The 26411-nt window shown below is 55.2% G+C and overlaps 3 protein-coding genes across 14 annotated transcripts; 2 read left to right on the top strand and 1 right to left on the bottom strand.

The window, feature by feature from the left end:
- The first annotated feature begins 2751 nt into the window (after positions 1-2751).
- NLRX1 (NLR family member X1) lies at positions 2752-14384 on the top strand. 4 transcript variants are annotated; one of them, XM_045080434.1, is made up of 10 exons: positions 2752-2846; positions 5058-5185; positions 5744-5813; positions 6240-6328; positions 6863-7482; positions 7840-8661; positions 11245-11840; positions 12062-12148; positions 12875-13126; positions 13523-14384. In XM_045080434.1, exons 2-10 carry the CDS (start codon positions 5116-5118, stop codon positions 13842-13844), a joined length of 2928 nt encoding a protein of 975 aa, XP_044936369.1. In that variant the 5' UTR covers positions 2752-2846; positions 5058-5115; the 3' UTR covers positions 13845-14384. The 4 variants fall into 4 exon arrangements, with proteins under 4 accessions (XP_044936369.1, XP_044936368.1, XP_044936370.1 ...); XM_045080433.1 differs by lacking the exon at positions 2752-2846 and adding an exon at positions 3112-3247; XM_045080435.1 differs by lacking the exon at positions 2752-2846 and adding an exon at positions 3170-3259.
- Positions 14385-14833: 449 nt separating this feature from the next.
- On the top strand, positions 14834-19377 carry PDZD3 (PDZ domain containing 3). Of its 6 annotated transcripts, none has more exons than XM_004750030.3 (11): positions 14834-14909; positions 15296-15326; positions 15484-15557; positions 15891-16099; positions 16362-16551; positions 16659-16795; positions 17037-17241; positions 17442-17638; positions 17736-17963; positions 18108-18308; positions 18550-19377. In XM_004750030.3, exons 1-11 carry the CDS (start codon positions 14894-14896, stop codon positions 18577-18579), a joined length of 1518 nt encoding a protein of 505 aa, XP_004750087.1. In that variant the 5' UTR covers positions 14834-14893; the 3' UTR covers positions 18580-19377. The 6 variants fall into 6 exon arrangements, with proteins under 6 accessions (XP_004750087.1, XP_004750088.1, XP_044936372.1 ...); XM_004750031.3 differs by having other exon boundaries at positions 14858-14909; positions 15420-15557; XM_045080437.1 differs by having other exon boundaries at positions 14870-14909; positions 15293-15326.
- Positions 19378-20125: 748 nt separating this feature from the next.
- On the bottom strand, positions 20126-24069 carry CCDC153 (coiled-coil domain containing 153). 4 transcript variants are annotated; one of them, XM_013054959.2, is made up of 7 exons: positions 23966-24069; positions 23553-23654; positions 23073-23143; positions 22559-22678; positions 21915-22007; positions 20629-20759; positions 20126-20324 (listed from the first exon to the last, which is right to left on the bottom strand). In XM_013054959.2, exons 2-7 carry the CDS (start codon positions 23582-23584, stop codon positions 20196-20198), a joined length of 576 nt encoding a protein of 191 aa, XP_012910413.1. In that variant the 5' UTR covers positions 23585-23654; positions 23966-24069; the 3' UTR covers positions 20126-20195. The 4 variants fall into 4 exon arrangements, with proteins under 4 accessions (XP_012910413.1, XP_004750092.2, XP_044936373.1 ...); XM_004750035.3 differs by having other exon boundaries at positions 23073-23138; positions 23573-23654; XM_045080438.1 differs by lacking the exon at positions 23553-23654 and having other exon boundaries at positions 23073-23138; positions 23966-23986.
- Positions 24070-26411: the final 2342 nt, after the last annotated feature.

Raw genomic sequence — 26411 nt, 5'->3', positions numbered from 1 at the left:
ACTGAAGGGCGGACGTGGCCTCCACCTGACTAGCAGTACACGCAGAGCTAAGTGTCCTGGGCTAGATGAGGGTCCCATTTTTTACAGGTGGGGTGTCTGCCTGGAGATGGGCTTTCTCATGAGGGCTTTAGGGTGCTAGTGGGAAGAAGTCAGAGTAGTAACTTCTGGAACTCTAGCTCCTTCGGGGGGATTCCGGGAGCCACCCTGTCTCTGCAGTGATGCCTGCAGATGGCTTTTTAAAGGCCATGGGCACAAAATCCCACGGTTAAGTAATCTTTCTTAAGATTCTTCCTCTTGACTTTATCTTTCAAAATGTAAATACTCCTAAAAGAGTAAAACATTTATAAATTCACACTTCTGCAAGTGCCCCTGGGAACAAGAGGAGACAAACAGCCTTTCTGGAGCCAGCAAAGGCCATCCAGGCACAGAGAACATCTGTAGAGTGGCTCTTGCATTTGCAGGGAGAGCTCTTTGGATTCAGGCAATAACCCCAAGAGGTTGCTAGGATCAGTATTATCATTTCCTCCTTCCACAGAGAAGAAAACCAAGGCTTGGAAAAGTGACTTGAGCAAGTGCTCCAGACACTGCTCCTGCCGCTGGGAGCCCCCTGCGATTTCTTCCCACCGGCCCCATCGGCCCACAGAGGTGTGGCACAGATACCCAGGCCTGGCATGCTTTGAAATGGGCCCCCTCTCCCTGAGGGCCAGACCCCCCAGGACTCAGAGATCACTGCCTTTCCTGTAGCCACCCTCTGTGTCAGGGCCTGTGCGAGGGGCTGGAGGACAGGGAAGATATGGGCCGTTTTCCATGCTATGGGTCTATGGGACCCGACGCCCCATCTTGAGGTCAGATGAGAGAGCACATGCCCACAGTGTGACTCACAGTCCTTCTGTCTGCAAGAGGCCAAATTATATGTTATTAATAAAGCCTCCATGGCTGTCAAAGCCACTGAGGATGGGGAGGGGAACTGCTTGCTCTGAGCCATGTCCAGTAACTGTAGCCGGAGGCCTGTCTGTCTTGCATGGCTAGGGAAGTGGAGTGAATCTAGAAGACCCCCAGGTCTGAAATGTCTCCTTGAGACCCCATTCATAGCGTTGCTCTATCTCTCTCCCCTCTCCTCATCCCATTCTACTCCCCTTTCAGAGCTTCTCTTAAAATGAGAACGTCCCCCTATTGTCGGGAAATGCCCTTCCCAGACTTTTTTTTTTTAAGATTTTATTATTTTGTATTTTTTTTTTTAAAAAAGCTTTTATTTGTTTCTTTGTCAGAGAGAGAGAGAGTGCTAGCAGGGAGAGCAGCAGGCAGAAGAAGAAGCTGGAGAAGCAGACTCCCCCACAGGGCAGGGAGCCCAACGTTGGGTTGGATCCTAGGACCCTGGGATCATGACTGGAGCCAAAGGCAGGCATTAGCTGACTAAACCACCCAGGTGCCCCTAAAGATTTTATTTACTGAGAGAGAGAGAGATTGAGAGAACAAGTAGGGGGAGGGGCAGAGGTCCCCAAGGAGCAGGGAGCCTGATGCAGGACTTGATCCCCGGACTCGATCCCAGGCCCCTGGGATTGTGACTTGAGCTGAAGGCAGATGCTTAACTCTAGCCACCCAGGAGCTGGGATCCACAGGGAACAGGACCAGGGTGGGAACTTCCTGGGCTGTCCCCCTGAGTCATGCCTGCCCTCTGTGGCCCACTCCTTCCCAGACTTATTTAAGATCTAATTCAAATGTCACCTGCTCTTCCAGAATCAGTAGCTTCCTTTCCCAGCCTTTCCAAAGGCTTCCTTCCATCAGCCTCTGAAGGACCATCATTTGGCTGGAGGGAAGCTATGGTCTGGACCCTGCACGCCTTTCTTTCTTTTTTTAAAAAAAAAAAAAAAAAAAAAAAAAAAAAAAAAAAGATTTTATTTATTTATTTATTTGTCAGAGAGAGTGAGCACAGATAGAGTGGCAGGCAGAGGCAGAGGGAGAAGCAGGCTCCCTGTGGAGCAAGGAGCCCGATATGGGACTGGATCCCAGGACACTGGGATCACGACCTGAGCCGAAGGCAGCTGCTTAACCAACTGAGCCACCCAGGCACCCCCTGCATACCTTTCTACCGGTAGCTCAGTAGGAACTCCTTGAATGAACACACCTTCAAGTGTAAACGAAATATCAACTCTGTCTTCAATCTGGATGGGGAGTAGAGATCACAGAGCCCTCTTCCCAGCCCTGCCCTGAGGTGCCTCTCTACAGCTTCCCCACTGCACACCTCCGTTCAATGCACACTACACACCTATGTCTGCATGTGGGGCATGCCCTGGCTGTGGGCGGTGGGTGGCTGTTCCATGGGTGACGTGGGCCCTGGGTGTGCCCTGTGTGGAAGCAGAGGGATGAGGGTGAGGGCTCTGGGAACCAGGAAGCCCCAGGGCTAGGCCGTGACTGGGTGCTAGACAAGAAGAGCAGGTTGGGGTGGGAACTCTCCCTCAGCCCCATTTTTGCTCCTTTCTTGGTCAAAGTGACCAGAAGCCACACACAGAGGTTTGGGGGTCTGAAGAGCGCCAGGTACGGAGGGAGGACCCAACAAGGCCTTGACTCAGATCTCTGCTAGGAGGTAGGCTGAGGGGGTGATGAGGCACCGCGGGAAGAGTGTCCTGGGGACCGGTAGGTGGCTCAGGAGGGGCGGGGGTGGGGGGTGGGGAGGGGTGCCGAGGTAGGAGGACCCAGGCAGGGACTCTAGTTCCCGCCCTGCCATTTCCTCATTAGGTCAACCCCGGGCACCTCAGGTCATCCTGGGCACGTCAGGTCACCCCGATACGCCGCAGCATCTCCATCTGCACAATGGGCCGAGCAGCGAGCCCTGCCCTGGACGGGAGGTAACCGGCTGGCCCTGGCGCGGGGTCACCTGCGGAGGGCGCTGGGCGCGGCGGGGCCCGCCTGGATCGAGGGCTGCGGCCCCAGAGGGCGGGCGCGACTCGGGGACAGCCCGTGAAATCCCCGCCCCGGTCTCCGAGCCCTGCCTCCGCGGGTCGCCAGCGCGCAGGCTGTCCTCCCCGCTGCCCGCGGCGGGCGCTGGCTGCAAGCACTGGCCGGGCTCCGCGCAGGCGGGCGGGGCAGGCGGGACGCGCGGCGCCGGGGCCTCTGGGAGGAAGCGAGAGACGCCGGCAGCCGCGGGGGAAGGCCCAACCGGCTCCGCCGCCCCTCGCCCCCGACCGGGCCGCTGCTCGGGGCGCGCGTGCAGCGGGGAGTTCGCCCCCGGACCCGGAGGACCGAACGGGTGCGCTGAGCGGTGGGCATGCCGGCCGCCTACCCCCTTGGGCCCCGACGCCAGCGGGAACGGGGAGAGCTGTTTGGGATCCAGTCTGTGCGTGTGTGGAGGGGGAGGGGAGCTCCGGACCCCTGGGAGCACAGCCCTTGCACCCTTCCTGCGGCGTCCCTCCTTTCCTCTCTGGCCCGCTGAGCTCCGGTGACTTGGGAAATTGCCTTCACCACCGCCCCACCCGCGTGGCGAGTCCCATCTTTTTTTTTTTTTTTTTAAGATTTTATTTATTTGACAGACAGAGATCACAAGTAGGCAGAGAGGCAGAGAGAGAGAGAGAGGAGGAAGCAGGCTCCCGGCTGAGCAGAGAGCCCTTTGTGGGCCTCCATCCCAGATTGGGATCATGACCCCAGCCAATGGCAGAGGCTTAAACCCACTGAGCCACCCAAGAGCCCCGCGGCGAGTCCCATCTTGAGGCAGTGGCCAGGGAGCCGTTTGATCCCACTGTGCTGGTTTTCCCAGCTTCCCAGGGCCCTCTCTTAACCTTTCTCCAACCTCTGGGACCTCTGCTTGGAGCTGCAGCCCCTCCACTGGTTGGTCCTGCTGGCGGGTGGGCTCAGGGCAGCCGATTTTCCTAGAGCTTGTCCTGCCCTTGAGGAGCCACTTCTCCGTGGAGACCAGGTGCCAAATAGCAGCACTCTGTGTAAGGGGCATCAGGAGAGACTTCCCGAGGGAGGGGGCCTTTGAGCAGGGTCTTAAAAGATTGTGTAGCATTCTGGTAGGGGAGTAAGGCCATTCCAAATCCAAGTGTATAAACAAAGTCAGTAAAGTGTAAGCATGAATTTGGGGAGTCTGGCAAATGAAGTACAGGTTGGGGGCAAACTCCAAAAAATAGCTTGTGTGGGCAGGCAGGGGGTTTGGACGCTACAGGTAACCTAGGATTTTAGGGAGGTGATGGAGGGCGGTGAGGGATTGCAATGGGGTGGGGCAAGACTGAAGGCAGAGGCCCGGAAGGAGACAGAGGGTCCCCAGAAGTCCACAGAGGGCCTAAGGTAGCACAGGAGGGGCATAGGACCATGCAGTAGGACCAGGCTGGCAAAGCACTGGGAGAAGGGATCAGTAGGACTGTTGCAGCTGCATGAAAGGGTTTGAAGACCAAGAGCTCAGGTTCCTAGTATAAATGTGTGATTGGGAAGATAGGCAGTAAAGGAACAAAAAGGGGAGGTGGATGAGGAGTGTATGTGCAGAGTTTAAAGCATGGGCAGGATAGCCACGTGGACATGTCAAGTAGGAAGTTCATTCTTTCATTTATTTATTATTTATGCCAACCTCAAAGGCATCTGACATAAAAGTCACAGAGAAGATAAGATGATAAAATCATTAAAACTCAGCTAACAGGACCTGATAGCTGGGGGGAAAAAAACACAGAGGAGAGTGGATAATTGTTACTTAAAAATGTAGGTTTAGAAAAGCCGTTGAAAATGAACATAGGACTCATCTGAGCTTGCTGGCCGCCAAGCGGAAAAAAAAGGACACCTAAATAAAGCAGCAGGGCACCGGGGCTGGGACTCAGGAGCAAGGCAGCTGTGGAGGCTCAGCAGGAGACACAGAGGTGGTAGGAGATAAATTGGCATCCGGAAAGTGGGGGATATAGGAGAGGGAGTCAGTCCGAAGGCCAGCAAGGCCAGGGCACTGGCACTGCTGACATTTAAGAAAAGGCCGATGCTCCCTGAGGAGGAAGACCTTTCTGCAGCCTCACAAGGAGGTAGGGGTGGGAAGGTGTGTGTATGTGTGTGTGTATGGTCCCTTCACACAAGTCTTCTTGCAGAGGAACAGGACAGAAGGTGGCCTGCTAATTGCCCTGAGCTCTGACCTTCTTCCCTACCATGAGGTGGGGCCGCTATTTGCCCAGGGCTTCGTGGGGCTCTGGTCTGGGAGGAGCGCTCCAGTCTGCAGGTGAGCTGGAAGCAGGGGTTTCTGTTTCTGCCTCTCCTTTCAGAGTCCAGATGGTGTCTTCAAGAGAGCAGGGATCCAGACACCAGGTGTTCTGGCCCTAGCTCTGCCATTCACATGCTGCTGGCCTTGGGCAAGTCACCTCACCTGCCTGAGGTTCACTTTTTCCTCATCCTAAACTAAGGGAGTCAAGCTAGATGATCTTAAGCGTCCCCATAGCTACTTGAAGTCTAGGATCACTTGTCTGATCTCATTTTGCATTCAACAAATATTTATTAAGTGCATGCTATGTGCCGGACCTTGTGCTAACTTCTAAGTATGTAATTATAAATAAAAACAGATGTGGTCCCTGCTCTCATGGAGGGGGGTAGGGCAGAAATGAATGTTAATCAAATAATCACACGAGATATAAAATTGCATGGTAACTGCTACAAAGGGGCAGTACATGATGCGATGAGAACAAGTGACGGGAGATTTGACATAGATGTGAAGTCTGTGTGTCGGTGGGGAAATGTGGGTGGGATCTGAATGTTCTTTCTTTCTTTCCCTTTCTCTGTATAGATGAACGAATCCCCTTCCTGATCCACTGGAGTTGGCCCCTTAAAGGGAAGCTGCCCCTTGGGCTCCCTAGGTGAGGCCTCAGGACACATCTGGGCATAGCCTGGGAAGGGTCAGGACTTGCCGAGAACTTGACTCCCACCCCCTGGGGTGAGGTTGGTTTTCTGGGAGTGAGGAGGGTACAGAGTCAGCTTCCAGGCCTCAGAGGAAGTTGGTTTACTTTATCTACAGTGTAAGTGACAGTGGGCAGCCAGAGGGAGGATCTGGGGGGGGAAATGGGTGGATCCTGGCAGTGGCCAGCCTGAGTTCCAGGGGGCGAGACCTCAGTCCCCGGGAAGAGTATGAGAGTCAGACAAGGCTCTCAACTTGGATGTCCAGAGTCACGCCTAGATCTCAGAAAGCTAGAAGTCCAGCAATTCAGATGGGCCTGGGCTTTGAGCCTGTCCAGAGGCTGAGCCCAGGAGCCAAGCCCCAGCTCATTCCTTCTCCTTGCTCTTAGGGCCTTTGTACATCACCGTGGAAGCTCAACAGGCAGTAGTCCTACGTCCAGAAGCCATGGAAAGTTGTTCCAGGGCATCTCTGCATCGGGTAAAGGGACTGACTGCTCGGTTGGCCTGAGGGGAGGGGCTGGCTGGGATCCCAGGGGCAGGGGATGGGGAGGTTGGGAGTTGGGTCAGGAGGGAAAAGAAGGCAGGAAGAAGAAGGCATAGAGGATCCACTGCCATCATCCATCAGTGGGCAAACCCTCCCCTGTCGCCCATTGTCCACCCCTCCATGTCTCCCTTCCTGCAACACTTGTTCAGTGCACACCCACACGCTTGCCATGTACAAAGCACTGGGAGGGGTACATCATCCTGACTCTCAACAAACTGGGTCTAACAGGCAAGTGGAGATTGCACACACAACCACATAACCGTTCAACCCAGGTTTGGTGTTACTGGTCTCTTGGCTTGCTCCTTTCTGCCATGGGGGCTTCCAAACTTCCTGGGAGAGTCCTATATACACAGCCCCATCCTGGGTCTCTGTGTCCTGGTGCTGCATCTCGCTCTGTGGCCTGACCAGCCTTAAGCTCCTGCCCTTCCTGCCCTTTTCCTTGACCCATTCCCCTTGCCTCCCATCCAGAAGCCATTGAGTGCCACCGCCGGAATCTGGCTGAGTGGTTCAGCCGGCTGCCCAGAGAAGAGCGCCAGTTTGGCCCAACCTTTGCACTGGATACAGTCCACGTAGACCCTGTGATCCGCGAGAGCACCCCAGATGAGCTGCTTCGCCCGCCGGCACAGCTGGCGCTGGAGCACCAACACCCCACCGCTGGGCTCCCCCCACTGTCCTTGTCCCAGCTCTTTGACCCCGATGCCTGTGGGCGCCGGGTACAGACAGTGGTGCTGTACGGGACAGTGGGCACGGGGAAGAGCACGCTGGTGCGCAAGATGGTCCTGGACTGGTGTTACGGGCGCTTGCCGGCTTTCGAGCTGCTTGTCCCCTTCTCCTGCGAGGACCTGTCCTCCCTGGGCTCTGCCCCAGCATCCTTGTGCCAACTTGTGGCTCAGCGCTACACGTCCCTGAAGGAGATCCTGCCTCTGATGGCTGCTGCTGGGTCCCGCCTGCTTTTTGTCCTGCACGGCCTGGAGCGGCTCAACCTCGACTTCCGGTTGGCGGGGACAGGGCTTTGCAGTGACCCCGAGAAGCCAGAGGCGCCAGCTGCCATCATTGTCAACCTGCTGCGCAAATACATGCTGCCCGAGGTGAGTGTCCTCACCACCCACCCTGCCGCCGCTGCCCTTGACCTGTCCCCTAAGGACTTTGGTGTCCCCAGCCCACGTGTTTACTGGTGTGGGAGCACTGGTTCTGCATCAGTTCAGACCTGCCCCGCCACATCCCTGCTGTGTGTCTTTGAGCAAGTCCCTAACTTCCCTGAGCTTGTTTCCTTCCCTCCTGGAGCTGTCCCGATCAGATTAGATCCCAGGGTCCCAGCTGGGGCTCAGTCATAGAATTATGATGCTCACCCTCATCCTCAGACGCTCGGTCTGCGGGGGCTTTCCGAGGAGTGAGGCAGTCAGGATGCGGAGGTCCTTCCTAACCCTCAACCGGGTGTTCCCCAGGCCAGCATTCTGGTGACTACCCGGCCCTCTGCCGTGGGCCGAATCCCCAGCAAATATGTGGGCCGCTATGGCGAGATCTGTGGCTTCTCGGACACCAACCTGCAGAAGCTCTACTTCCAGCTCCGCCTCAACCAGCCGGACTGTGGGACAGGCGCCGGGGGCGCAGGGATCTCGGCCACGCTGGCTCAGCGGGACAGTCTGGTGGAGATGCTGTCCCGCAACCTGGAGGGGCACCACCAGATCGCCGCCGCCTGCTTTCTACCCTCCTACTGCTGGCTGGTGTGTGCCACCTTGCACTTCCTGCATGCCCCCACGCCGCCTGGGCAGACCCTAACCAGCATTTACACCAGCTTCCTGCGTCTCAACTTCAGTGGGGAGACGCTGGACAGCACTGACCCCTCCAACCTGTCCCTCATGGCCTACGCCGCCCGGACCATGGGCAAGTTGGCTTACGAGGGGGTGTCCTCCCGCAAGACCTACTTCTCCGAAGACGACGTCCGCGGCTGCCTGGAAGCCGGCCTCAAGACGGAGGAAGAGTTCCAGCTGCTGCATGTCTTCCGCCGGGATGCCCTACGGTTTTTCCTGGCTCCATGCGTGGAGCCAGGGCACCGGGGCACCTTTGTGTTCACCGTGCCCGCCATGCAGGAGTACCTGGCCGCCCTCTACATCGTGCTGGGCTTGCGGAAGACGACCTTTCAGCGGGTGGGCAAGGAGGTGGCCGAGCTCGTGGGCCGTGTCGGGGAGGACGTCAGTCTGGTCCTGGGCATCGTGGCCAAGCTTCTGCCCCTGCGAGCCCTGCCTCTGCTCTTCAACCTGCTCAAGGTAATAGCCCAAGCACGCCAGGCTGTCTGCGCCCCCGTATTCCCCCTTCACCCCTTACTCCCCTCCCAGGAGGCGACTGCTACTTCCTGCATAGCCGTCTTCCGGACCCTGGTTTCAGATTTAGGCAATCTGGCTTTTCATGGGGTTGAGACCAAAGGGAGGGAGAGAGAGAAACCACAGGCTGAGCAGAGCTTGGAGGTGGGAGGAGGATGCAAGGCCTTTCCACACAGTCCTGTGACCCTAATGACGACTGTCTTTTTGTGTTTCTTCTCCTTGTCTTTGTCGGCGGGAGGCCGGAGTTGCTACAGTCTGGGGTCTGTGCTCTGCTTTGCGGGCCCCGAAACTCCACTGTATCTGTTCTCCCAGAGGTGGTTGGACTCTGGGAATGATGACTCATCCTAACAAAATCACCAGAGACAGGTTTATAAAGCAGATGCCATTTTATTCATTTATCCCGGGAGGATAAATGGCATTGGTAATTGGCTTAGGATAGTGCAGGCCTGCTCCAGGATCCCAATTACAAGCCCGGGGACTGTGTTCTGAACAGGGAGGATGCGCTAGGGTTCTGAGGAGAGGAAGGAGGCACCCTCCAGTAATGTCTCTCAGTGCCTCGTAAATTAAATATTATGATTCCTTTTTAGATAAAGACACTGAGGCTCACGGTGTAATTTGCCCAAGGTCACTCAGATAGTAGAAGAGCTAGGATCTGAGTCCAGATCCTAGTTTTGTGATTCTGAACCCTGTGCTCTCTCAGCCAAACCTGCTGTTCAGCTTCCGTGCCTTGCTAGGTAACCCTGGTCCTCTCTAGGAATGTTTTGTTAGCTTGTCTTAAGGCAGCAGAGCCCTGGTCAGTGCTGGCAAAATTTTAACAAGTTTTCCTTTTTTATAGGCAACAATGCATAGGGTTAAGATCAGGGATTCGGTAATCCAGCCATGTGGGTTCAAATGCAGGCTCTGCTGCTTCCTAGCTATGTGATCTTGGACAACTTACTTAACCTCTCTGTGCCTCCAGTCCTTATCTGTTAAATGGGGATAATACAATGTATATCATGGGTCTAATATGAGGGTTAAATGTGTTCATCCTCAGGACCTGGCACATAGGAAGTTTCTATTTCAATGTTTGTTAAACCTCAAAAACAGGCTCAGGCAGCCTACCCCTTCTGCCACCATTGCCTCAGATGGGGGGCATGGCCGTTGCTGAGGCCAGCCCACCCCTTTGACGATGGGCTTGCTTGCTCTGGATCACGGCAAGAGGCTGTGGTCTCCTGACAGGGTTCACCCTATGGTTAGCACCACAGCTCCAGGCCCTCTGGGAGGGAGCTCTGCCTAGCAGAGGACTAGTCCCATCTGTTTCTTCAGCCCTATTGAATCCCCCTCACCACGTGACATTTCCTCATCTTGTCACCAGGTGACTGTTGAGAGAGAAGCACTTGAATCTCCATGGCAGGAACCTCACCTATAAAATGTGAAGAACAAAACAAAACAAAAAACAAAACCCAAAACCAGTCAGTCATTAGAGAAGAGACCACAAAATAGCCTCGTGGCTCCTTGCCAGAGGTCTGGGCCCCTTCTTGCTTTTCAGCCCCAACCCCAGGCTGGGAGCTGATGTCCCAAACCCAAACATTAATTTCTCCAACAAGTATTTGAGCCCTTGCTGTGTGCTAGGCACTGTGTTAGAGTCTGAGGAAGAAACAGTGAAGAGAACCCTGGGTTTCTGCCCTTTCTGGTCCTCCAGTAAGAACAAAAACAGGTCACCATAACCATGTAATTTAAAGGTGTGCTAAGGGCCTGGAGAGACAAATTCTAGTGTTGTGAAGGTGTGTAAGTGGGGAGCTCGTTTGGTTAGCGGGGGGGGGGAGAGGGGAAAATCTCTCTACAGGAAGGGCATTTACTCTGATCCCTGGAGGATTGATTGATCCCCTACTACTGGGAGAAGAATTAGGGGGGACAACACCCCAGGAAGAGTACAGCTTTGAAGGAAGAGAACTGTGGTACTGTCGAAAAAAAAAATCCTAATAATGAGAAAAGCTGAAAGCACAGAAGCAGAGTGCGTGAGTGTGAGAGGTCTGTAGAAGGAGACAGTGGGGCTGGCAGGGGCCAGATCCTGCAGGGCCTGGAAGGAGCAGGAGGGAAGCCAGTCATTGTTGCTGGGATGACTGCGGTGGTGCAGAGGGTGGGCGTGTCTTCACAGCATCTAGCCTGGTACGGAACAAAAGGCATCGCAGATGCTAATTCCTTCCTACCACTGGGCTTGCCAATGTAAGGGGCGTTTGGGGAAAAAGAATTTCCTAAGGGCCTGAGGGTATGACGAGGGTATGATGCAAGTGTTAAGAGAGGAGTCTGGAAAGGTCCATTTGGGGCCAAATCATGACCCGTTTTCTAGTCCACGTGGGCAGTGGGGAGCCAGAGCAGATGCTATGGGGGTGGGGGTGGGGCGTAATGTGATCAGACAAATGGTACTGCGGGTTTGAGAGGGATGGCAGGCGAGGCTGGAGCGGGGAGGGACAGCTGCCCCTTGGGCTGAGCTTCCAAGGCTGAGCGGGAGGCACAAGGCTATAGCACCTTCCCTGTGTGCTCTCCCAGGTAGTGCCACGAGTGTTTGGGCGTGTGGTTGGTAAGAGCCGCGAGGCCGTGGCCCAGGCCATGGTGCTGGAGATGTTCCGAGAGGAGGACTACTACAACGACGATGTCCTAGACCAGATGGGTGCCAGTATCCTGGGCGTGGAGGGCCCGCGGCGGCACCCGGACGAGCCTCCCGAGGACGAGGTCTTCGAGCTCTTCCCCATGTTCATGGGGGGGCTCCTCTCCGCACAAAACCGGGCCGTGCTGGCTCAGCTCGGCTGCCCCATCAAGACCCTGGATGCCCTGGAGAATGCCCAGGCCATCAAGAAGAAGCTGGGTAAGCTGGGCCGGCAGGTGCTGCCCCCGTCCGAGCTCCTTGACCACCTCTTCTTCCACTACGAGTTCCAGAATCAGCGCTTCTCCGCCGAGGTGCTCAGCTCCCTGCGTCAGCTCAACCTGGCGGGGGTGCGCATGACGCCCGTCAAGTGCACGGTGGTGGCGGCCGTCCTGGGCAGCGGGAGGCATGCGCTGGATGAGGTGAACTTGGCCTCCTGTCAGCTCGACCCCGCCGGGCTGCACACGCTCATGCCTGTCTTCCTGCGTGCTCGGAAGCTGGGGTGAGGACCCCTGAAGGCTGGAGAGGGTTGCGGGTGAAGAGGCTGGAAGAGAAGGTGCTAATGAGGCCAGAGATGGGGAGGAAGGAGCAAAAGGTGGGATGAAGAAGTCCTGTATGTGTGGAGGTGATGAGCAGTGGGAGGGAGGACACCGTGGGTGGGCCGGCTCCATGCTGAGCTCCTTCCTTGCTTCTCCCCTCCCCTCCGACCACCTCCTGTTCCAGCTTGCAGCTCAACAGTCTGGGCCCCGAAGCCTGCAGTGTCCTCCGGGACCTGCTGCTGCATGACCAGTGCCAAATTACCACCCTGCGGTAAGTGTTTCGGAAGCAGAGCCGGAGGGAGGTTCCCCCCCATCCTGGTGGCAGGCTGAGGTCAAGGGTGAGCTCAGGCCTGCCACTGGTCCACCCATGCTGTGGTAGAGGGGGTGGGAGCCTAGACCCTGGCCCGCCCCCTCTCCCCAGGTCCAGTGCAAACAGCAGGGTAGATGAACGATGCTTCCAGGAATAGGTGCTCAGAGACCCAGTGCTGGCAGGGGGTGGGATAATACCCAGGCTGGTTGCCTGGTAACAGTGCCACTAATGCCCTTCCAGAATGTTCCCTGTTGCCTTGAAAGGATGACCCTAATGCTGGGTGCTCAGTAGATGCTTCCAAAGTGCTGGCTGATTTACTAGGAGCCCAGAAGCCTGGGCTCCTAGTAAATTCCTAGGTTAGAGGAAGGGGAGGTGAATGAGAAGGGGGAGGGCCCTGGGGCAGGGGCCTCTGCGTGGGAGGTAAGAAAAGGAGGAAGAGGAGGAATAGTAACCATGAAGAGTGGGGAGTCAAGGGAGGAGGAGAAGCCGTCTCCCACCCGGCTCTCCCACCCCTGCAGTGTGCCATACCCCCTGCTTCTTCCTTCCCTTCCCCCATCCCCCACATTTCTTTGTGTCAGGGCTCCCCTCCACCCCACGCTGTGTGTGCTTTGGGTCCAAGTCCCGAGGCAAGTCCTGTGGCAAGCCCTGCCACAGGCCCTCATCTCCTTGGGGTGCATGTGGCTGTAGGCTGTCCAACAACCCGCTGACTGCGGCTGGTGTGGCCCAGCTGGTGGAGGGGCTGGCGGGGAACAGCTCGCTGACGCACCTGTCCCTGTTGCACACGGGCCTCGGGGACGAGGGCCTGCAGCTGCTGGCCGCCCAGCTGGACCGCAATCGACAGCTACAGGAGCTGAACGTGGCCTACAACGGCGCTGGCGACACGGCAGCCCTGGCCCTGGCGCAAGCCGCCCGGGACCACCCTTCCTTGGAGCTGCTGCAGTAAGTCTGGCCCCCACCCTGGCCGGGAGGTCCTGGTCTCCACTGTTTTTTTCCTATGGTAGGGCTTGTCCTCTTTCCTTGCCTTCTAACAATTGTGGACCAGCTTCTGAACCAACCTGCCCATCTGTGATTGGCCCTTACCCTGCCCTGGTCCCCTACTACCGTTTCTCTTAGGATCCTGGTGGCCCCGTCTTACTGTCCCTGGTCCTGCTGAATTCAGATGTCATCCCTGCCCCCTGTTGGCCACCGCCCCCATGTCTGGCTCACTGCAGACACCTGCCCCATTAAGTTCCATAGCCAGGGGATGAGTTATGAGAATTCTCCGCTCTGCCCCATACTCCCTCTCCTCTGTCTCAGAGCTCCGCTGAGCGGTATCTTCTCTTCTCTCTCTTCCAGCCTCTACTTCAATGAGCTGAGCTCAGAGGGCCGCCAGGCCCTGCGGGACTTGGGTGGCACTGCTAAAGGGGGTGCTCGGGTCGTGGTGTCGCTGACAGAGGGGACAGCAGTGTCTGAGTACTGGTCAGTGATCCTAAGTGAAGTCCAGCGGAACCTCAACAGCTGGGATCGGGGCCGCGTCCGCCGCCACCTTGACCTTCTACTTCGTGATCTGGAAGACAGCCGAGGGGCCACCCTTAACCCCTGGCGCAAGGCCCAGCTGCTGCGAGTGGAGGGTGAGGTCAGGGTCCTCCTGGAGCAGCTGGGAGGCTCTGGAACCTGAAGCAGGGGCAGCAGTCACCTAGCGGTGTGACCCCTGGCCCCAAGATCCTTCCCTCTGTGGCCTCCTGGTTTGCATTACTACTTCCAGAAAGACTCCTTTGGGGCTGGAGGTAAAGGGAGGAGCACACCTGTGGCAGTTGCTGTCCTGGGGCAAGTCCATCCGTGGCTTCCAGGTCTGGAGTTTCCAGGGTGATGAAACAGGCCTCTCCATTCAAGAGGAAGACTGAGAAAGACTTCAAGCCAACAGTTGCCCTGGCGCACTACCAACCTTGCCTCTCCACTCTCTGGAGCGTCTGACTGTGCCACCAGGGGGCGCACTTCTTAAATCGCGTTTGCCAAAAGGTGCAGCCTTCCCGCTGTCGGAGGGCAGGTCCTTTCTGCCTTGCTGCTTGTAGAGGACGCCCAAGATGCCCCCTGCCACTTTCCAATCGTGTTGGTGCCTTCTCCCCTTCACACCTCCTTCCTCACCACCCCACCTGTGCTCAGGTGCTCCAAGGGCCCTGTGCAGTGCCTTGCTTCCATTAAAAAGTTGTGTCTTCCATCTACTGTGGCTTCCTCCTTGCCTGGTGCTTTCAGGAAAGGGTACTGTGTTTGGTCGTTCTGGTAAACTACTGACCACATTCTGTTACCGGTGATTCTCGGGCACTAGGTTCAGAGGCAGTGAGGGCTGAGGCGGGGGGTGGGGGGCATGAACAAAATCCTGGGGGGGTGGGGGGAGGCCATGCTGGCCCTTAGGACCCCTATCACCTTTTTCAACATACTTATCCCAGGCTCGGAATTACAGTGACCAGCAAGCCATCTGCCTTTGTCTGCCCAGAGCAGAAGCTGGGACAGCAGCAGAGTCTCCGGAGGAAGTCCGGGGCCCAGGAATGGGGGCAGGAGGAACACACAGACTTCCCCAGAGGATAAGACTGTCCTCCCGTTAACCATTACCCTGCTGCTTCTAAGGCAGTGTCTTTAAGGAGGCGGGACGTGGCAGGGTTGGTGGGAGGGTCAGCTGGTTTTGATGAACCTTGTCCCTACCCTGAGCGCTGGGTCGCTGGTCCAACTATGGAGGCAGCTACAGGTAGGAGGCCGGGAGAAATCCTCTAGTGGGGGCTTTAGGGCAGTGAGAGGGCAGGGTGGGAGGTAGAGGCTTCGGGGACCAGAGTGTACTTGATGTTGTGACTTGGAGACCTAAGGCAAATAGACTCAAGTTAGGAGAGAAGACGTGAGTGGAGAGGTCTGCCTTCCTGGTCCACGCCCTGTCCTGCTATGTTCAGATTTCTGTGCCAGGGACTAGGAGGAGAAGGGGAAGGGAGAGGAAGGGAAGATTTTTCTGGAGCAGAATGGAGGGAGCAAGCCCTGAGTGTGGGGGTTCCCCTGAGTCCTTTTAGTGAATGACCCTGGAAGAGGAGTCGGGGTGGGGAGAGAATGCAGCCCTCCTCCCCTCATCCCTTCTTTGCACAGCAGGTCTCCGGGACACAGCCTCCTTAACAGCTCGGTAAGTGCCCTGCGGTGCTGGGAAGGGTTGGGCCGGGAGCAGAGGGACTCCAAGGTGGGGAGGCTCTTCAGCTGCCATTCGCCCCTCAAGTAGAGGCTGGGACCAGAGTCCAGATGTCATCAGTTCGCTCCTACCTGCATCCCTCGCCTCCTTGCAGGAAGTTTGAGTTTAACCCAAAGTGGGGCATTGATAATCCAGTCCTCTCTCTGGCTGAAGACTTCGACCCCTCCGGTAACCCCCTTGCCCTGGGCAATCATTCCCTTTCCCAAGAGATACCACAGCTCCTCAGGCCTTCTATCTCCTTGGTAACCACTCCACTCTGCCTCCCTCTGATAACAGCCTTGGTGGGGAGTAACTGCGTGGAGGAAGGAGGGCGTTGGCTGCTTTCTTCTGTCCAAGCCACTCTGCCCACGTGGTATTTAGTCTTACCGTCCAACACCTAACTGGGTAGAAGCCTGCCCGGTGCCCTATCACAAGGGCAGGGCTGGCCAGGTCAAGGTGACCTGTACTTGGGCCGTATCCCCTTCCCTCCCCCTCTTCTGTTGCCTTCCCCCTCCCCCTCAGATCTCCAGCGCCTGCAGCGGCCTCGTTTCTGTCTGCTGAGCAAAGAGGAAGGCAGTAGTTTTGGCTTCCACCTGCAGGAGCTGGGCAGGGCTGGGCCTGTGGTGTGCAGGGTGGACCCAGGCACCTCTGCCCAGTACCAGGGCCTTCGGGAAGGGGACCGGATCCTGGGGGTGAATGACCGAGTCGTGGAATGTGAAGACTACGCTGTGGTGAGATTGGGCCGGGGGTCTCCCTGTGGAATCCAAGGACGCTACACAGCGCCTTGGGGAGAGAGGAGCCAAGGGGGCCCCTCCCTGGTTATAGGCGGGCCTCTGCCTCCCCCGCCTCCCGGGATCTGGGACTGTCCAGGTGGGGATGGTTGAGTGAAGGTATCCAGACAGCTTCATCCAGGGAAAGTAAAATGTAGGCTCTGGGGAGGAGGCATTGGCAGGAGGGGCGGGCCCCACCTCATGCCACGCCCCCTCGGTTTAGGTGGTTCGCTGCATCCGGGACAGTGGGCCCCGCGTGCTGCTGACCGTCTTGGCGCAGCACGTGCATGATGTCGCTCGAGCTCAGCAGGGGAACAGCGCCTGCCTCTGTCCTCCTCTCGGCCCTGGGGTCCGGCCCCGACTGTGCCACGTAGTGAAAGACGAGGGTGGTTTTGGCTTCAGTGTCTCCTACAGTGAGCTTAGGGGCTCGGGAGGGAGGTCAGGAGGGGGATTTCAGCCCTGTTCTGGGCAGACAGCAGACCGAAACTTGCTTTTTTTTTTTTTTTTTTTTTGGCTTCAGGCCATCAGGGTCCTTTCTGGCTGGTGCTGAGCACTGGAGGAGCAGCCGAGCGGGCAGGGGTGCCCCCTGGGGCCCGGCTGCTGGAAGTGAACGGGGTCAGCGTGGAGAAGTTCACTTATCACCAGCTCAGCAGGAAGGTATGGCTGTATGTTTCCCCATTCATCCTCACCCACCTGGGCCCCAGAGCCTTGCCTCAGGCAGCCGGTTCCTCCCCGATGCACCTCATCTGAATTTGACCTTCTGCCTCCTGCCACCCTTCCCTTGACAATTGGTCCTAGGCTCTGCTCTCCCCCACCTTGCTGCCTCACTGTGAGGAGCGCTTGCCTCTGCCCTCCCCACCCAGGTGCTTGACGCTGATGCCCCACTGGGTCCCCACAGCTTTCGCAGAGTGGAGACCAAGTGACCCTGCTGGTGGCAGGGCCAGAGGTGGAGGAACGGTGTCGCCAGCTGGGAATGCCCCTGGCTGCACCCCTGGCAGAGGGCTGGGCACTGCCCACCAGGCCCCGCCGTCTGCACCTAAAGAAAGGGTCCCAGGGCTTTGGGTTCCTGCTTCGTGAGGAGAAAGGTCTTGATGGTCGTCCTGGTGAGTGGGAGCCCCAGAGATGGGTCGGGAGGGTGTGGCTTGGGGGTGGGCAAGCACGACATGGTGCACAGAAAACCCCAGCCCTGAGTCTCCGCCCTCCTCCTCCCGTGTACACCCTGGATCAGTTCCTCCGTGTGCCCACAGTGGCCTGGGGTGGTGCCGGGGTTGGGGGAAGAGCGATGAGGATGTTTATGTCCCAGGACAGTTCCTGTGGGAGGTGGACCCAGGACTGCCAGCTGAGAAAGCCGGGATGCAGGCTGGGGACCGGCTGGTGGCTGTGGCTGGGGAAAGTGTGGAGGGGCTGGGCCATGAGGAGACGGTGGCCAGGATCCGCGCGCAGGGCTCCTGTGTCTCCCTCATTGTTGTCGACCCTAAAGCTGACCGCTTCTTCAGCATGGTGCGAGTGCGGGGCGGGGGCTGGAGTGTGGGCAGGAATGGAGCAGGGCTCAGGCAGAGGGAGATGCTACAGGTCTGTTCTATCTGCCTCCTTTCAGGTTCGCTTATCCCCACTTCTCTTCTTGGAGAGCACAGAGGCTCCTGCCTCCCCGCAGGAAACCTGCTCGGCCTCTCTGGTTGAAACCAAGGACCTACCAGTTGAAGACACAGCCGTGCCTCTTGTCCCAGGCGGCTCCCGCCAGTGCTCCCTATACCCTGCGCCCGGCGGTGGCTATGGCTTCCGACTTAGCTGTGTGGCCAGTGAGCCTCGAATCTTCATCTCCCAGGTGACTTATGCCCCATGAACCTTGGGTCTTTCCAATCATTTGCCTCCTGATGAGCCTTCATCTGCTTCCCTCCTGAGGTCTTAGAACAATCCAGCAACTTTTCCATGGTATCCCATGTTCTGTGACCCTTCTCTTTGCCACCAGGTGACGCTAGGAGGCTCAGCTGCCCAGGCAGGGCTGCAAATGGGAGACGTGATTCTGGAGGTGAACGGGTATCCCATGGGTGGAGAGAATGACCTGGAAAAGCTTCAGCAGCTGGCTGTGGCTGAGCCACCGCTTCACCTGAAGCTGGCAGTGAGGTCTTGCCAGGGCTCGGAAGCCTGCAATCCCCCCGGGTTTGGAGAGGTAAGGTAGAAGAGACAGATGGACTGCAGGCAGCTAGAGAAGGATAGAGGGAGTCAGAGAAAGGAACCACAGGGTGAAGCAGTGTGGGACATGCAGGTTGGGATGTTAGGCCATGGTAGGTGGGGACAGAAGGACCCATGGAACTCGCTGCCATTCCTGGGCACGACAGGGCAGGTGGGCGCAGGGAAAATGTTTACTCTTCTCATCCTTGAATAACCTTCTCTCTTCTCTCTCTGCTCAGGACTGGGCTCCGGTGTCAGAGCTGCTATAGTCCTCTCCTGCTTGGCACAGACCTGCCCAGTGGCCTCTCCTGCTTGTGATGGTAGGAGCTGAGAAGCTCCATTAAGCCAGAAGGGACAGCTCTTTAAGCCAGAAGGGACAGCTCTAGGATTCTGGGCACCTCCAATTGCAGGATTGCCCTGGGTCTCCCTCCCTTCCCTTGGGCCCACCTCCCAGAAGAAGGTGTGTCCAGAGGTCTTAGCCAGCCCCACTAGGGGGCGGTCTGCCCTCTGGTTCCACAGGAAGTCCGATGGGAGCTTTGGGAGTTGTGTCCCACAGATGGAGTTCTGCCTGAAACAAGTGGTGTGATTTATAATAAATTATACTCTTTCCCGGCACAGAGCTCCTAAAGCCCTTGGAGTTTCCTGAGTAGTAAGAGTGATCGTCTTTTACTCATAACAAGCCCTTTTCAACCAAACTTAACTTTGTTAAGGAAGTGACTTTTGGAAAACACCTAAGGATGGGGGGCTGGTTGCCAGGGAAACCAACTACGTGATTAGATGGCTGGAACTTTCAGCCTACCCCATCCCCACGCAGGGCCTCTGGGGAGAGGGGAGGTGCTGGAGGTGGAATGAATCACCAACCACCAATGGTGTCATGGACCATGACCCCATAGTAAATAAAGCCTCCATGAAAAACCAAAAAGATGGAACCAAACAGAGATGCGGGGAGGGCGGCACCCCCAAAGAGGACACAGGCTTCCATGCTCGTGCCTTGCCCCCAGCAAACCTGCCACCTGGCTCTTCCTGAGTTGTGTCCTTCATAATAAACTTGGAAGCTAGTGAGTAAACTGTTTCTCTGGGTTCTGTGAGTCACGCTAGCAAGATGATGGAATCTGAGGAGTGGGTCGTGGGAACCTCTGTTTTTCCACCAATGGGTCAGAAGCCCAGGAGACGAGCTGGACTTGACACAGGCTTTTGAAGTGGGGACAGTCTTGTGGGACTGAGCCTGAGGCCTGTGGGATCGGATGCTCTCTTCACATCGGTAGTGCCAGAATGGAATTAAATCGTAAGATACCCAGCTGGTGTCCACAGAGCTGTTAGAGAATTGCTTGGTGACCCCTTCCACGTGACCGGAAGTGAAGTAGTAATGAGTGTTATAAAATAGAGGAGGGACACAGAGTTTCCTTTTATGAGGCTGACTAGGATCGTTCCAGATGGAACTTACCCCAGGCATAACTCTTGGACTCTCGCATATATTGCAAGAATTTGAAGGGCAGCTACACCTTCTCTCTGAGGCACCTTAGGATTGTGGGGGCTGGTGCAGGGTCACTGTAGGTTTATTATAGAAAGGGCCTTTCCCCAACAAATCTGGCTGCCTGTGTTGGCAGGGCAAAGGAGAATAGAGGATGGTGATTGAAGGGCCCCAGAAAGGCCTCAGACTCAAAGCCTGGGGCCCATTTTCTCTAAGAGAGTTGCTGAGAGTTTGTCAAATTTCTCTCCTCTCTTTAAGTCTCCAGGGCAATGGGCCAGCCCAGAACCAAGATGTCCCCAAAGGAGATACTCGTATCTGCCAAAAAGCCACAGACCACAGTTCTGTTGAGTTCTACATCAAGATAGCTTTTTTGCTGGAGCCTCCAAGAGCCCCAGAGACTAGCGGCTTATGGCTTCAAAGATCCAGGGGGTTGAGTCCAAACTGGTGGAGCTGCTCCTTGTACTTGGCATGAAGTCTCAGCACAGCCCCGTCCCACTGAGGCTTGATGACCCTCAGCTTGGCCAAGAGTCGGTCCAGGCTGCCCTGCAGACACCAAGTTTGAGGCCCCAGGAAAGGAGAGGGTAGAGTGAGCGGTGGTGCCCCGGGCTGGTCTGTACGCTTTCCTCGCCAGTGTCTTCTTCAAGTTCTTACTCTTAGTAAGTAGGCATGGTTGCATTCCCCTGCCAGTCTACCCTCAAGACAGGGCAGGATTCCCTCTGGAGATACTGCTTCTCCTTTCCCCGGGTCTACCATTGATGACGATGGCAGCATGAACTAATTTGGGTCGGAGTGGGAGGATAGGGGAGCACTAGGTACTGGGGGTTGGGCTTCCAACGGTGGTGCTTACATGTAAGATTTCCTCATACTTGGCCTCCATGTCTGCCACGTGGGCCCGAAGCTGAGCCAGCGTCTGGTCCCGCTCTCCCAGGGCCTGCTCAGCCTCTTGCCCTGCAGCCTTGGCCTCCTTCTGGCACGTCTCTGTGGGGCAGGACAGAAGGATGAAGGGGACTGAATAGTGACACTCTCCCTGTGAACAGAGTCCTCAAAAGTGCCTAAAAAGCAGAACTTAAATGGGATCACTCCAGCCTTCCCCCAGGATCATCAATTTTCCCACAGTCCGTATAAAGAGCTGACGTATACCATTAAGGTACAGCCAAGAAAGTAGTGGACTTGGGACAAGGGATGTGGGTCCAAAGTCTGGTTGTCACTTACTTAATATCTGTGTAAGCTCAGGCATGCCTCTCTCAGACTCAGTTTTTTCATCTTTAAAGACAGACTGATACAAACCTTACCGGCTTACTGTGAGTTAAATGCGAGAATGTGTGAGAAGATGCCTCGTATATACAGGAGGTGCTCCCTAAATGCTGATTGATTTTAAATTTGAGATAAGGCAAGGATTAGGAAAGAAATGCAGGGTCTGCATGGCAGAGAAGCAAGTCTTGGGTATCTGTAGCTAAACTGAGGCCATTTTAGGGGAGCCTGGCTGACTTAGTCCATAGTGCCTGCTACTCTTGATCTCAGGGTCATGAGTTCAAGCCCCACACTGGGCATGGCACCTACTAAGAAAGAAACAGGCTATTTTAGGTTAAGAAAACTCTGAGACCACAATTATGAAAGATCTTGTGTGCCATGCTAAGATAGTTCAACTCTACCTTGTAACCAAGAGAGAAAAGAAAACCTTACTGTTCTTTACATTTTTGTTTATCTGGAAGGTTTATTCCTTTATTTAGCAATAATTACTTAGGACTTGGCATGCACTTGGCATTGAAGATATGAACGTAAATAAGTCAAATATCTTTTCTTAGTTTCATTGTAAAAATCAGCTAAGAGGGAATATGTTTCGCTCATGACAGATAAGGCAGGGGTTGGGAGAAAGACCCAGATTTGGAGAGATCATGGAGAGAGGGAGATGAGATGAGAGACCCAGGTCTGCTTTAGTTACAACTTAGAGATTTTTATCATCTTGAACCCTCTGCTCCAGTCCTCCATGGTGGAAGAGTCAGTGGGGAAAATGGTCCAAGGACCTAGACAGCACACAGTCTTCTAGAGAAAGAGGATCTTCAGTCCGCCCCTGCAGGCTTGACCTTGTCAGTGCCCCAGGAGAGAGAGGGCTTAGGGGGTGGGGAAGCCTACCCAGCTGTTCCCGAAGGCCTGTCACTTCTTCCTCCAGCTGCCTACTGCGGGTCTCCATTTCCTTCTGCAGGGCCCGGCACTGACGACTCATTTCTGTGGTGGGGGCAGAGGGTGACCAGGGACCCAGGTGTGGATGGAGTAGTGGAGAGAGGAAAGGAAGCTGTGGGTGGTGAAGGGCCTGCTTGGCCCAGTGGGACAGGAGCATAAAGGCCTTCTCAGTTCCCGTGATTTTAAGAAGCTGGAGGAACTGGAACACCTGGGGCAGAGCTGGGAAACCACACCTCTTTACCCCTCCCCGACCTGGTCCAGTCCTGGACCTGGATTCTAGCCCTTCTCCCCACTTACTCCCATGGCACCAATGAGACAAGGCCATGTAAGTTTTTGTAATCCACATTACAAGAGGTGCTTTCTGTAATCCATAAAGCACATGCCATTTGGCATCCTGGAAGGTTCCTGCCCAGCATCCCGGAGGCCTTCCTTTGGTTCTTTCAGGCCCCGTGCCTGATCCATGCTGAGCCGGGAAGGTTGGGGATAGGCATGGCAGATGGAAGTCCTCCTCAGTTCCCTTCCTGCACCCTCTGGCCCTCTTGGTTGTCCTCTTCCAGGCCCCTGTCTCCCGCCCACCTGCCTGGCCAACCACGCACCTGCATAGATGGCCTTGCTCTCACTTCGGGCCTCCTCCAACTCAGCCTCCAGCACCTGCAGCCTCCGCCTCAGCTGCTCCTCAGAAGCTTTAGACCGGCGGGCCTCATCCCTCCGCAGAGCTGCGGAAAGTCCCAGAGCAGTCCTCACAACGGGCTGGGGGTCCCACCAAATCAGGCCCCAAGGGCTTGATAGACTCCTCCCACCTCTGGGAATCTGGTGGCAGATTCCCAGCCTCCCATTCTCTCTCTGGATTGGTTGGTTGGTTTTCCCCCTAGAATCCCATGAGCTCTTCATTGCTAAGAAGGCAAAACTCCATGTCCTGCTTATGAAAAATAGCTCTCCTCACCCACCCTCACTGCCCACCCCCTCCTCACAATGTCGAGTCTTTCTCCACTGGGGGATGGGGGAGAGATCAGCTCAGCCTCCTGACACAGCTCCAACCATCCAAGCCTCCAGGATGCAAACTGCCCTATTGTCCCACCTCTGGTGTCCCAGAGCCTCTACCCTTCTTACCCAGGTGGTCTTGGAGCAGCTTCTTCTCCATCACTACCCGCCGGTATGCAGACTTGGCTTCCACATCTGCCCTGGCAAGTTGGCAAAATCTCAGCTTATCATGATCTCAGCCTTCCTCATGTCTCCCCATCCTCAGCCTACACCTTGGACTTTTTCCCTGCAGCTCTGAGGGCCTCTAAACGAGGGATCTCTGATGGCAGAGGCTATCGAGGTCACCCCTGTGTCCTGGCTGCCCAGCACAGAGTAGGTACTTGGAATATGGGTGATGAATGTATTAAGGAAGGCACAGAGCCAGAAGGGCAACACGGAGCGGGTGCGTGCTGATTTCCCCAATTTCCCAGCTCCATGGAACCTGGGGGCAGGGGGACCCGAAGAGGGAGGGGCATGAAACTCTGTCTTGTCATGCAGAGGGCTTCGTTCTCTCTGGAGCACCTCTGCTTGGTCTCTAAGCCAGAGCATGGAGAAGCAGGAGGCACTCACCTCCAGCCACCCTGACTCACCAGCGCCCGCATTCTCTTTCTTCTCCTGTGTCCCAGCTTTCTTCCCCTTTCCTTTGGTTTTGGGTGGCATCTCCTTGCTGTCCTAGGGAGGGAGAGGACTCATATTTAAGCCTGGGCATGGGGCTCCTTTCCTGACCCCTGGACTGAACCAGGAGTCCTAGGAAAGTTAGAGTTCTAGTCTCCAAGTCTTTCTCTTCTACTTTCCAGAAGCTTCCATGCTTGGACTCCTTGGAACGTTAGGCAAGGCTGGTATTTGGGGAGGGTGGAGTTGTTTCTTTCTATCAGTCAGGTTCTATGAGCAGAAATCACTTCTCTCAGTCGTCTTTTGGAGAAAATAAATCTCAGTACTTGTCCCTTCCCTCTTCCCATCATCCTTGCCCTGCCTCTTCTTACCTGTAGGATCCTCTCTGGCCTCTGCTGTGTCTCCCTGTGGGGTGACCCACTCATGGGAGGGGCAGAGAAAAGGCCCAACCAGCTCAGAGCCTGAGGAGGAGCCTGGGTTATGGGAGCCAATCCAGGGTGGCAAATTTCCTTTGAGGGCAGGACTGAGAACTGCACGGTTGGGTTTCTGGAGACCAAATGTTGTCCAGGTAACTGGGAAACATGGAGCTCATAGGCAGGTGGAATGTGCCAAGCACAAATCTTAAAATAGCAAGGTCCTGGAGGGTCGCTTCTCTCCTTATCCCTAAATCCTAAATGTATTTCGAGGAGAAAGAGCTTTGGAACCAGTTAACTAGGCTTTATTTTCACTTAGCAGTGCCTGAAGTTCTGAGACATACAAATGACAGATTTTCACATCTGACAGGATGCTGTTGTGCTGACACAGAGGAAAAGGGCTGATGTAGCTCCAGGTGATTTATATCTCTAGGGCTCATGAGGGAGCACATGGCATTATTAGGCTTTGGGAAGGTGTTCTGCAGTGTATGAGGGAAAGAAGTGCAGAATGTAGCTGAGGGAGTTTCTCACTTCAGAGAAAGGCAACACAGAGGAGAGGTAGACCCGTGGACTCCAGGGTGCTGACATAGAGGGAGACAAATGTAGAAGAAAGGATATTGGTTAGAGACAAGAGCCATGAGTTCTAGTCCCCCTTCCGGTTGTGTAAACTCTGACAAGCCATTTAATTTTGCTCAACCTCAGTTTCCTGGTCTTTAAGTCTTTGATGCTGTAAATCCTGGAAGGACCAGATTTTAGCTGGGTATTCACAGGGCTATCTTCCCTTGTGGGGACTTAATTTATTGCCTTGCTTCCCCTGTTCCCTAATGTGGCTGATTCTCAGTCGGGTGCTGTGAAGCTACTTTGCCAGGCTCCCCTCAGTCCTGAGTTGGTCGGGGCTCCCTCTAGTGGACTTGCTTGATTTCTGGCGTCTCCTAAATTTTTCTACTTAAATTCTTGGGCCACGTCTGGGGTGCCTCCCTCTTGGGGATACTTCCTAGCGACTTGCTGGGGTCATGAGTGGTTGGAAAAACAAATTCAGGGAAGGGAGTGTGATGGGCGACTTGTCCTTATCCACATCCTCCTTCCAGCTCTGTGCTACAACAGCCTTGTCATCCATCTGCCACCTGGATCTCTGGGCACCGTACTGGCTAGAATGAAAATGGCAGAAACGTCAGGATTTTCCTCTTGTGGGTCAAGGAACCTGCAGACCCTTTAGATATTTCTCTCTCTCTCTCTCTCTGTCAACACTTTTGGTCAATTGCCTGCTGTCAGGAGCAGATCTGAAGAAATGCTTTGAGATTTGGTATTTAAAAAGCCTTCCTCAGGGCACCTGGGTGGCTCAGTGGGTTGAGCCTCTGCCTTCAGCTCAGGTCATGATCCCAGGGTCCTGGGATTGAGTCCTGCATTGGGCTCTCTGCTCAACAGGGAGCTGCTTCCCCCTCTCCCCACTGCCTGCTGTTCTGCCTACTTGTGATCTGTCAAATAAATTAAAAAAAAAAAAAAAAAAAGCCTTCCTCTGGGGAGTGGACAGATTCAGGTGGCTGCTGATTTGTGTTTATTTGTCTGTCACCTTGGTGGCTGCAGGGTACTTCTCTGATTCTTCAGACATTTTACAGCATAAAAAGAAGAACCAGGCTTGCCTTTCCTGGGGCTTACAGTTCCTGTACCCCAGGGTCAGATGACTCTGCGCACAATCCCCAAATCTGGAGAATACTTTTCCTCTCATCTTAAAGTGTGTTTTTCATTTATTCTCTGCCCCTCCTTCCCTGAATCCTTCCCCCTTGCACAGAAATGCAATAGAGATTCCTGCTCCAGTCCTTCTCCTCATCTAGAAGCCTGTTTGGGGTCATTTTCCAGGGAATGAGTAATCTCCGCATTACGCGGATGCAGGGGCCAGCATTTTGAGGACAGGGTTTACAGAAAACAAATAACATATCATGCCTCCGAAGAGCATTTACTTTTCAAATATGTTCACTCAACTGACTTTCGGGTGCAGAATGAGGATGTGGTTTGGGTGAAGGTGAAATGGAGTAAAAAAGTGCCCCATGTCACATGATGTGATGATACAAACCAAGCCTGCTCTCGAATAAGCCAAGAATGCAAATGACACTGTAATCAACAATCCAATCCCATCTTCAGTATATGTTGAAAACATGCCAAGTAAAATTGTGGGGGGAGGAAAAAAAGGTCATTCTTTCCTTCTTTTTTCATTAACTTCAGCTTAGAAGTGAAAATAGGTAAGATCATCTCCACAGAACTCTGTCTTCCTTTGAATAGGATCCCTTCTGGGAGTTTCAAAGAGACACAGAGGAGAGAACCACTCCCTCTGGTTTATTCAAATGTGAGAGATAGGTCATTTGTATATTCAAGGAAATATGGCTTTTTCTCTTTTGTAGGGCGCCTG

Source organism: Mustela putorius, unplaced genomic scaffold (assembly GCF_011764305.1).
Source record: "Mustela putorius furo isolate JIRA1106 unplaced genomic scaffold, ASM1176430v1.1 tig00000460_pilon_pilon_pilon, whole genome shotgun sequence".
Classification (NCBI taxonomy): domain Eukaryota; kingdom Metazoa; phylum Chordata; class Mammalia; order Carnivora; family Mustelidae; genus Mustela; species Mustela putorius.
The sequence above is the reverse complement of the archived record's forward strand: the minus strand, read 5'-3'. Positions and strand labels throughout refer to the sequence as shown.

What these genes read in the sequence shown, in the direction of transcription:
- NLRX1 (XM_045080434.1), top strand. Translation starts at nt 5,116, where the DNA reads ATGAGGTGGGGCCGCTATTTGCCCAGGGCTTCGTGGGGCTCTGGTCTG. An exon ending in GCAAATACATGCTGCCCGAG is followed by an intron (nt 7,483 to 7,839) that starts GTGAGTGTCCTC and finishes GGTGTTCCCCAG; the next exon opens with GCCAGCATTCTGGTGACTAC. An exon ending in CCTTCCTTGGAGCTGCTGCA is followed by an intron (nt 13,127 to 13,522) that starts GTAAGTCTGGCC and finishes TCTCTCTTCCAG; the next exon opens with CCTCTACTTCAATGAGCTGA.
- PDZD3 (XM_004750028.3), top strand. Translation starts at nt 15,223, where the DNA reads ATGACCCTGGAAGAGGAGTCGGGGTGGGGAGAGAATGCAGCCCTCCTC. An exon ending in TGGCTTCAGTGTCTCCTACA is followed by an intron (nt 16,552 to 16,658) that starts GTGAGCTTAGGG and finishes TTTTGGCTTCAG; the next exon opens with GCCATCAGGGTCCTTTCTGG. An exon ending in ATCCCCCCGGGTTTGGAGAG is followed by an intron (nt 18,309 to 18,549) that starts GTAAGGTAGAAG and finishes CTCTCTGCTCAG; the next exon opens with GACTGGGCTCCGGTGTCAGA.
- CCDC153 (XM_004750035.3), bottom strand. Translation starts at nt 24,019, where the DNA reads ATGAGTGGGTCACCCCACAGGGAGACACAGCAGAGGCCAGAGAGGATC. An exon ending in GAGCAAGGCCATCTATGCAG is followed by an intron (nt 22,008 to 22,558) that starts GTGCGTGGTTGG and finishes CCCCCACCACAG; the next exon opens with AAATGAGTCGTCAGTGCCGG. An exon ending in AGTATGAGGAAATCTTACAT is followed by an intron (nt 20,325 to 20,628) that starts GTAAGCACCACC and finishes TGGTGTCTGCAG; the next exon opens with GGCAGCCTGGACCGACTCTT.